The sequence below is a fragment of the Macaca thibetana genome, chromosome X, assembly GCF_024542745.1.
Source record: "Macaca thibetana thibetana isolate TM-01 chromosome X, ASM2454274v1, whole genome shotgun sequence".
In the NCBI taxonomy this organism is placed as follows: Eukaryota; Metazoa; Chordata; class Mammalia; order Primates; family Cercopithecidae; genus Macaca; species Macaca thibetana.
The window spans coordinates 121,823,911-121,834,701 of NC_065598.1; the positions used below are offsets into that span (position 1 = coordinate 121,823,911).

Below are 10,791 nucleotides of genomic sequence, written 5' to 3' on the forward strand. Positions count from 1 at the left end.
ACCATTGTTGTACTTCAAGAACACCAATGACCAATACCCACAAAACACACCCACTAATAAAAATTATTAACTACTCATTCATTGATCTTCCCACACCATCTAACATTTCTAATGATGAAATTTTGGCTCACTTCTTGATGCCTGCCTAATTCCTCAGATCATCACAGGATTATTTTTGGCCATACGCTATACATCCAACACCTTAACTGCCTTCTCTTCAGTCACTCATATGAGCTGAGATGTAAACTACGGCTGAATCGTCCACTATTTTCATGCTAATAGCTCCTAAATATTTTTCATCTGCCTCTTCTTACACATTGGCTGAGGCTTATACTATGGGTCATTCCTATTTCTAGAAACCTGAAATATTGGCATTATCCTCCTACTTAACAACTACAGCAACAGCATTCATAGGCTATGTGCTCCCATGAGGCCAAATATCATTCTGAAGTGCTACAGTAATTACAAATCTACTATCAGCCATCCCATATATTGGAGCCGGCCTTGTACAATAAATCCTTTGAAGACTCTCAGTTGACAAAGCCACCCTTACACGATTTTTTGCCTTCCATTTCATCTTACCCTTCATCATTACAGCTCTAGCAACTGTTCACCTTTTATTCTTACATGAAACAGGATCTAACAACCCTTCAGCGGTTTCATCAGACCCCGACAAAATCACTTTCTACCCCTACTATACAACCAAAGATAGTCTAGGTTTAATTTTTCTCCTCCTCCTTCTAATAACTCTGATACTATTTTCGTCTGACCTCCTGAGCGACCCAGATAATTACACTTTAGCCAGTCTCCTAAATACCCCACTCCACATTAAAACAGAATGGTACTTTCTGTTTGCATACACAGTTTTACCATCTATCCCTAACAAATTAGGAGGCATACTAGCCCTAATATCTTCCATCCTCATTCTGCAAGTTTTTCCTGTACTTCACATGTCTAAACAACAAAGCATAATATTCCAGCCATTAAGCCAACGCCTATTGTGAGTCCTAGCGGCTGACCTGCTTACACTCACATGAATCAGAGGGCAGCCAGTCGAATACCATTTTATTGCCATCAGACAGACAATGTCTATTACGTACTTTTCTACCATCCTCACCCTTATACCACACACTACCCTAATTGAAAATAAATTACTTAAATGACAATGTTCTTGTAGTACAATTCAATACTCTGGCCTTGTAAACCAGAAATGGAGAATCCCCTCGCTGGCACAACTCAGGGAAAAAGCATTTCCGCTTCACTGTCAACACCCAAAGCTGAAATTCTAATTAATCTACTCCCTGAATTTTTCTCAAAACATACTTTAACTACTATGTCAGTATTAATCAATTAGCACTAATACATTAGTACTCTTCTGTAATTCATGCATTACTGCTAGTCCCCATGAATAATATATAGTACTATAGTTGTTTATTCATACATAGTACATTCATACATTAAAGTACATTACAAATCCAGTCCACATACATATAAGCACGTATTAACAACTCTTTAATCAACTATTGCACATCTACTATTATTGACCATACAACACAGACTTAATCCATACAAATATTGATCCATACTATAAATCCTTAATATCACATAGTACATGCATTCGTTCACCAGACATAGCACATTTTAGTCCAAAAACCCCTTGTCAACATGGATATCGCCTACCAAATTTTGGTCTCTTAATCTACCAATGTCCGAGAAATCATCATCCCGCTAGGGAGTGCTACCCTCCTCGCTCTGGGCCCATAAAACTTAGGGATGACTATCCTGAAATTATACCTGGTATCTAGTTCTTACTTCAGGGCCATAAAACTAAGACTGCCCACATGTTCCCCTTAAATAAGACATCTCGATGGACTAATGACTACCACCCTATTAACCAGTCACAGGAGTACTATCGTGCATTTGGTACTTTTTACTTTGGGGGATGCTATCACTCACCATCGCGGAAGGTCTGGTCCCTTCCGAATCTGCTGTAGACGAACTTGGATTTGATTCCTGCAAAATCAATTGTAGAATCTGAGCTTATATTGAATATTTTAAGCTAGAATAATAAGCATAAGGTGTTAATTAATCCATGCTTGGAGGACATAACAATTAATCAATAGGCACGTACGCTCACGCACGTGCGCTCGCTTTCAAGAACTATTTCTGATTAAATCTGCAACCCCTCTGCCCCCATCTCTGACTTTACCATCAACCTAGGTAAATGTACTCTTGCCAAACCCCAAAGACAAGAGACTAAAATGCAACCCAGTCAGAACTCAGAAATCATATTCTAACCATGAATACCCCAACGGCTACCCCTCGATTGATGTAATTTTTCTAAAAATCTTAAGACCCTTCTACTAAATTAAACCTCCATTTTATATAGTAAATACAATAACTAAACTTCCACCCTAATACTAATATAACATGTTGAGCATATCCCTCTGAAAGCGCTACCCCATATATTATATCCTAAATAAATTATACTCTAATTACGAGTAATTCTCTAAACTCAACCTCTGCCAATTCAACTTTAAAATCCTGAATTCCCAGAACTGTAAGACTTTCTTTCTTTCTTTCTTTCCTTCCTTCCTTCCTTTCCTTCCTTCCTTCCTTCCTTCCTTCCTTCCTTCCTTCCTTCCTTCCTTCCTTCCTTCCTTCCTTCCTTCCTTCCTTCCTTCTTTCTTTCTTTCTTTCTTTCTTTCTTTCTTTCTTTCTTTCTTTCTTTCTTTCTTTCTTTCTTCCTTCCTTCCTTCCTTCCTTCCTTCCTTCCTTCCTTCCTTCCTTCCTTCCTTCCTTCCTCTCTCTCTTTCTTTCTCATATTTTAATTCTACATTTAAATATTTATACAGTTAATGTAGCTTAATTATTTCAAAGCAAGACACTGAAAATGTCTAGATGGGTCTGCACAACCCCATAAACAAATAGATTTGGTCCTGGCCTTTCTATTAGCTCTTAGTAAGATTACACATGCAAGCACCTAGAAATGATGTTAGTTTAAAAAAATACATGTTTTGTGATGCAGTGAAGGCACAGATCAAGAAAAAGGGTAGATAGTCTTTAAGGTACTTACATACTTTGTTCTACTAGAACTAATTATGACAGAATTAAATCCAGAAAAATGATGAGGCAGTTGATATTTTCTCCATCAGAAAAATCTGTCAATTTGCTACATATGGCTACTTGTTCTAAATTATATCCTGCATTCTGATTTTAAAGTCATAAATCTGTAGAACACAGTAACCATTTATGAAAAACTATTTTTCTTATTAGGATGTTCACCCAAATTGTCTCTTAGGAACATTTATTTTTTAGTGGTATAATCCTTCATATTTGACAATGAGTCCTAATATTTCATGATTTGGAGGTAGCTACATTAGGAAATGTTTAAATGCAATGTTCCTGGGAAAAAGAATGCAGTAACCTATCACTTATACTAGCAATCTTTGCACAATTTATAGTATTGGCTAATTTATAGTATGGACTAATTCACATAATCTGTGGCAATGAGCGTGAAGAGCACGGAGTTGTAGGAATAGTAAACTATGATGGGAGATTGTAGCAGAAGAGGGATTACATTAGGTTGGTGCAAAAGTAATTGTGGTTTTTGCCGTTACTGCCAATGGCAAAAACTGCAATTACTTTTGTATCAACCTAAGAGTAACATGGGTACAGTCAAGAAATGGCAAATCTGGGAAAGACATTTAATTGACAAGGATTGCGGGGTGGGATGGTTGAGAAAAGGAGCACTGAAAATTAAGATAAGGATAAATTAAATTAAAATAGGCCAGCTATATGCCAGTTATCGAAGTATGACCTTGTAAACAGACTTCATATCATTCAGCTGTGCCTCAGAAGAAAGAAGTGCTGCCCTTCCAGCTGCAAATAGCTCCATCTAAGTTGCTGCTATAACTTCAGGAAGTGAAAATACATATTAATAAGTCTGAATAAAAATATATTACTCAAAATAAAGATGAAAAACAACTGAGATCTCATTCACAACAATCATTAGACTTCACAGACAGACGGGAACAGAGATGGAATGCTGGACAATCAAATGTTCTATTAGCTCTGGCAGATTTTAAATATTGGCTGACTTTTGAAGCCCACGTGAAAATCAACTCATTAGAAAAACTACACATATTCAATGTATATTTAAGTATAATTAGTAAAGGTGTTTACCTCTATTCTCCTTGAGCTTCCCCTTATTTTCCTTAGATTACTTTTAGTAAGTCTGTTATCTCTATGCCATGTAAAAATGAATGATTTGAAAAGGAAAGACATGGAAATATTATTTTAAAGCAAAAATTATTTACTTTCTTTTCAACCAGAAACCAGTGGAAAAGTTCAGATTTGATGCTAATAAAAAACTGATGTGTTATTTCACTTAAATGATTAACTGGATTGTATTTTGCTTGCCTGCTATATAAAAGATAAATACCTGTCGCATCCAGGAAGAGTGCAAGTAATTCATGTATGTAGTCTAGTTAGTTTGAGTGGCTTTCTTTTGCAAGTTTGTTTGAGGAAGTATCATTTCAACTAAATCCCAACACTATCATCCACAATCTACCACCTATTACTGGCACACATGTTTTTCTATCATGTTGTGAAATCTTTTGAAATAATACTTTAAATCATCTTCTGTGTCTTGCTTCCAGCAGCTAATAAGTGTGAACAAAAGTCAGGAAAGCTCTGTGTTACTGAAAATTAGAATCACCAAAATGTAAGTTTCTGCCAGTCAAAACTCCAGGTGTGTGAGTAAAGCAGTTACAGCAACTGATTATTTTAAGCCAGATAGAATTATTTGTCTTCAATCATGCTTATGCATAATTTTGATTTATTTTTTATATATTATAGAAAAGGATACTTTCTTACTTCATGTCCTGTGGGACAGTGACATATCACACTGGAGGGTACATTTTCTAGAAGCTTTTGTATTATGTATGGAGGTATAAGAAGGAAAGGGATTACTACATACCATAAATTAAATATGGACTATGTGAATGCACAGGAAGGTGCCTTTAAAACATGGTGATATATTTTTTTTTTCCCATTTGCCATGTGCCTTCAAGTTCAGGAACATATATAGTGATTTGTAAGCAATGTGTTTCCTTTGACCAAACAGGCACCTCCTTATTTGTGTAGAGTTGGTGTTGAAAATGCCAATGAAACGTTCCAAAATACATCTTGGTCACCTCATTCACTGTGCTGAATCAGCACTCTCTGAGCACAGAGTTTTCTTGAAAGTTTCTTCAAAATATTACACACTGGAGGGGATACGTTCACAAAGGCTGATTCAGCATGTGAAGTAAGAGGGGAAGTGAGAGATTTATAGGGTTCCTTCAATACTGGATAGAGCCATGCTGATGAATAAAAGGGTGATTATGCAAGTTAGCCTATGTGTGCTGAGCTTCCAGAGAATGAATCTCAGTCTCTTCACTCTGTTTGAGATTAACACTCTCGGTACCCTAGTTATATGCTCTGCTACACATAACACACACCCTCAATCACACTTGTATTTGAATAATACTTTTTAAAATTTTTTCACATTTGCCATTTCATTTATTCTTCTCCATACAATGATTAAGTATGCAGGACATGTATGATTAGCCAAATTCAAAGATAAAGAACATAAGGCAAAGAGAGATTAAGTAACTTTTCTAAAATCCTATAGTTAATTATTGATAGAGTTGAGGCTAGAAGAATATCAAGGTTTCTTGACTTCCAGTCTATGAAATTTTCAATGCACATACTGTCTACGTGTACAATAGGCCCTTTTTGCACTGTTACAAAGAAATACCTAGTCAATATGCTCAGATTATATTTAGAGTAATGCAAATTTAAGTGAAATCAAAAAGGGATATCAGACAGGCTAAAATTAAAAAAAAAATTTGGGTCTTAATAAGCCCATAGTATGTGAACTGCCTCTAATTATATTCAAGAATAGACTCCTTTTGAAACCAACCAAGAGAAAACGCTTATTCAGAAGATGTCAATAAAAAATTAATAAACAAAAATGGAAATATCTGAAGCTGGGTAATTTATAAAGAAAAGGAGTTTAATTCGTTCATGGGTCAGCAGGTTTTACATGAAGCATAGTACCAGCATCTGCTTCTGATGAGGGCCTCAGGAAGCTTAAAATCATAGCAGTAGGCAAAAGGGGGCAGGTATATTCACATGGGAAGATCAGAAACAAGGTGAGGAGGTGTCACACTCTTTCAAACTACCACATCGTGCATGAACTCAGAGTGAGAAGTCACTTATCACCAAGAGAATGATGCTAAATCATTCATGAGGAATCCACCCCCATGATCCAATCACCTCCCACCAGGCCCCACCTCCAACACTGGAAATCAAATTTCAATATGAGATTTTGAGGGAATAAACACTAAACCGTATCATTCCATCCCAGCCCCCCAAATCTCATGTCCTTCTCACATTTCAAAATACAGTCATGCCTTGGCAATAGTCCCTCAAAGTTTTAACTGGTTTCAGCATTACCTGAAAAGTCTTCAGTCTCAAGTCTTAAGTCCAAAGTCTCATGTAGAGTTGAGTTCCTTCCATCTATAAGCCAATGAGATCAAAAACAAGTTATTAATTTCCAAGACACAATGGTGGGACGGACATTGGGCATGCATTCCCATTACAAAAGGATTAAATCATCCAAAAGAAAGGGGAAATAGGCCCCACACAAGTCTGAAACCCAGCAGTGCAATCATTAAATCTTAAAGTTCCAAAATAATCTTGATTCCATGTCCCAAATCTAGAGTACACTGGTTCAGGTGGTGGGCTTCCAAGGCCTTGGGGAGCTACATTCTTGTGACTTTGCATATTGCAGCCCCCATGGCTGCTTTCACAAGTTCAAGCTGAGTGCCAGTGGATTTTCCAGGATGAGGATGGAAGCTGCCTGTGACTCTACCATTCTGGAGTCTGGAGAGCAGTGGCCCCCTTCCTGAAGCTCCACTAAGCAGTGTTCTGTTGGAGACTTTGTGTGGAGGCTCTAACTCCACATTTCCCCTCTACACTGCCTTAGTAGAGGTTCTGTGTGAGGACTCCACCCTTGCAACAGACTTTTACCTGGGCATCCAGGCTTTCTGATACATCTTCTAAAATCTAGAAGGAAGCTGCCATGCCTTCTTCATGCTTGTATTCTGTGTGCCTACAGACTTAACACCACATGGACGCCTCCAAGGCTTATGGCTTGTACCCTCCAGTGCAGTGGCATGAGCTCTACCTGGGGCCCCTTGAGCTGAGACTGGAGCTGGAGCTGCTAGGATGCAGAGAGCAGTGTCCCGAGGTGGCCCAGGGCATTGGTGCCCTGGGCTTGGCCCTCAAAAGCATTCTTTCCTTCTAGGACTCTGGGCTTCTGAAGGGAGAGACTGTCTCCAAGATCTCTGAAATGCCTCTGAGACCTTTTTCCTATTCTCTTGGCTATTAGCATTTGGCTGCCTTTTAGTCATGCTATTCCGTCCAGTGAGTGGCTGCTCCACAGCTTGCTTGTATTGTTCTCCCAAAAAAGTTTATTCTTTCTCTGCCACATGGACAGGCCACAAATTTTCCAAACTTTTATGCTCTGCTTCCCTGTTAAACATAAGTTCCAAATTTACGTCATTCTTTTGCTCCTATGTCTTATTGTAGGCTGTTAGAAGCAACTACACAGAATTTTTTAACACTTTTCTGCTTAGAAATTTCTTCTGCCAGATACCCTAGGTAATCACTCTTAAATTTAAACTTTCACAGATCCCTAGGACATGAGCATTATGCCAAGCTCTTTGCTAAGGTGTAACACAATTGACCTTTGATCCAGTTTTCAATCTCTTCCTCATTTCTATATCCAGTTTTCAATCTCTTCCTCATTTCTATATGAGATCTCATCAGCCAGAATTTCATTGTTTATATTTCTACCAGGATTTTGGTCACAACCACTTAACAAGTCTCTAAGATGTTCCACTTTTCCTTGTTTTCCTGTATTCTCCTGAGCCCTCTAAAGTCTTCCAACCTCTGCCCATTACCAAGCTCCAAAGCCACGTCCGCATCTTCAGGAATCTTTATAGCAATGCTCCACTCCTTGGTACCAATTTTCCATGTTAGGCCATTTTTGCATTGCTATAAAGAAATATCTGGGGCTGCATGACTTATAAATAAAAGAGTTTTTTTAATTGGCTCAGGGTTCTGCTAGCTTTGTATGAAGTGGAGTGCCAGCATCTGCTTCTGGGGAGGGTCTCAGGAACTATAAAATCATGGTGAAAGGAGAAGGGGGAGTCAGCACATCACATGGTGAGAGCTAGAGCAAGAGAGAGAGAGTGGGGAGATGCCATACTCTTTTAAACAACCAGATCTCATGTGAACTTGGAACAAGAACTCACTTATCACCAAGGGGATAGTTCTAAGTCATTTATGAGGAATCCACCTTCATAATCCAGTCACCTCTTACAAGGCCCCACCTCCAACATTGAGAATCACATTTTGACATGAGATTTGGAGGGGATAAACATCCAAGTCATATCGGTGTGTCTAATTTCATATGTACAGAGAGATAGAGACAGATGAAGAGATAGAAATACACATGAAGGGGGGTCAGTTGTTATAGGCCAGGAACTTTGAAATTTGCTTTAGCTATATTTATGAATAAATCGTTCTCTGTCCTCAAAGAAGTATGGGAAAAGACAGTCTGATTTTTATATTTGAATTTAGGCATTTCTTTTTGTTGTGAAGACAGCTTATTTTTAGGGTCTCTAAAAAATATTTCATTATCAGTCTCTAATTTCTAATACTATTTTTACTATGAAATTGAGATTCCAAACACTGACATAAAATTATTAAAAGTAGGGGACTGTGGCTGTTAATTTTAGAGGTCAAACCGACTGGATTGAAGAATACCTAGAGAGTTGGTAAAGCATTATTTCTGGGTGTGTCTGTGAGAATGTTTCTGTAGGAGATTGGCATGTGAGTCAGTGGACTGAGTGGGGAAGATTGACACTCACCCAATGTGAATGGGCATCATCTAATCAGCTGAAGACCTAGATAGAACCAAAAGGTAAAAGAAAGGCAAACTCTCTCTCTCTCTCTCTCTCTCTCTCTCTCTCTCTCTCTCTCTCTCTCTCTCTCTCTCTCTCCCCCTCCCTCCTTCCCTCCCTTCCTCTGCTGGAGCTGAAACACTTTTCTTTTCCTGACCTTGGACATTAGAACTCCAAGCTCTCTTTACTTTAGACTCCAAGACATACACCAGCAGCCCCCCTACATTTTCAGACCCACAACCTCAGACTGAGAGAGATACCTTTAACTTCCATGATTCTGATGCCTTCTTACTTGAACTAAGCTATGCTATGGACATTCCAGAGTCCCCAGCTTGCAGATGTTCTGTCATGGGACTTCTCAGCCTCTGTAATTGTGTGAGCCAATTCTCCTAGCAAGTATCCTTTCATATATCTACATTTATATCTGTATCTATCTATCCATATGTATCCTGTTGGTTATGTCTCTCCAAAGACCTCTGAATAGTATAAGGGCTATATTTCTGGAATTACTCGGTTCTTGGATTTAAAAACTCAAATACTGATTTGTTTTTTTTTTCATTTACATATTTTTATTTGTAAATGTTTATATCAGCACAAGGAAATAATTTTGGAGACACTTGATGTCATTAGTTTATTATAAAAGAGAACTATGGAAATTATTTACATGATGAAAGATTTCAGAACTTCAGTGGAATGGGCAGCTTCATGTTGATGCCATTTCAATAGTGATTTATTTCAGTCTAGGTACTTTCCAAGAATGTCACCATCTCTAAATAGGAAATAATCCTTGTCATCTAGAACTACTTTGGTGCCTCCATACTCTGGCAGAAGAACTTTATCTCCAACTTTCACGCTAACCGGTTGAATCTCTCCACCCTTTCCTTTAGAACCCGATCCAACAGCGACTACTGTTGCTTGCAATACTTTTCCTTGAGATTTTTCTGGAAGCATAATGCCTCCTTTGGTTACAGTTTCAGCAGCACTCCTTTCAACCAATACTCGGTCAAAGAGTGGAAGAAACTTTCTAAACGCTTGTCCTGCCATGACTCCCTCCGCCTCAGACTCGTACTCTGCTGTAGTGTCTCAAATACTGATTTGATACTTCTCATATAGCACAGAGCAGAATGGTAAGTCACAGGATGAGAAACTTTCTTTGAAGCATAAATTAAACGTGGGAATCTGATTAATTCTGCCCTCAACAAGTAAATATACCTCCATTCTTAGCTAGCTCTTAATTTCACAAGTGAAACTTTAAAATCTATGTATATTGAGTTTTCTTAAAGCAAAGCATTTACCTTTAGGTATAACATAATCTAATTAGGTAAAACTGAAATTTATTCATTTATTCACTATATTAGTATTATGCACCAACTGTAAGCCAGGAACTATGCTATATGCTCTGGTTCCTGCTGTTATACACTTATAGTTAAAGTGAAAGAAGGAAGATACTAATAAAATAATTGCATAAACATAAATGGCAAATTATAAGTTGCAATGCTTCCATGTGTTGTGGAAAAAAATTATGTGTTGAGATTATAATAGATATATTTGATATAGTCATGTGGATCAAGGAAGGTTTCTATATTGATTGAACCAAGGGGTGAAGAGTGAGAAGGAGTTACATAGGCAAATAGTTTAGGGTGTAGAATTCCAGGCACAAGGAGTAGCATGTATGAAGACAATAAAAGAGGACACATTTGTAGACTGAATTAACAGCACTTTGGCTGGGTTAAGTTAGCAAAGTCACCCAGGAAAAATTAGTCTTTATTTG

The 10,791-nt window shown here is 37.9% G+C and overlaps 1 protein-coding gene across 1 annotated transcript; it reads right to left on the bottom strand.

Annotated features, from left to right (window-relative positions):
- Positions 1 to 9,634: 9,634 nt before the first annotated feature.
- Positions 9,635 to 10,106, bottom strand: LOC126946804 (10 kDa heat shock protein, mitochondrial). Its single transcript, XM_050777481.1, has one exon. It carries the CDS (start codon positions 10,062 to 10,064, stop codon positions 9,756 to 9,758), a length of 309 nt encoding a protein of 102 aa, XP_050633438.1. The 5' UTR covers positions 10,065 to 10,106; the 3' UTR covers positions 9,635 to 9,755.
- Between the last annotated feature and the right edge of the window lie 685 nt (positions 10,107 to 10,791).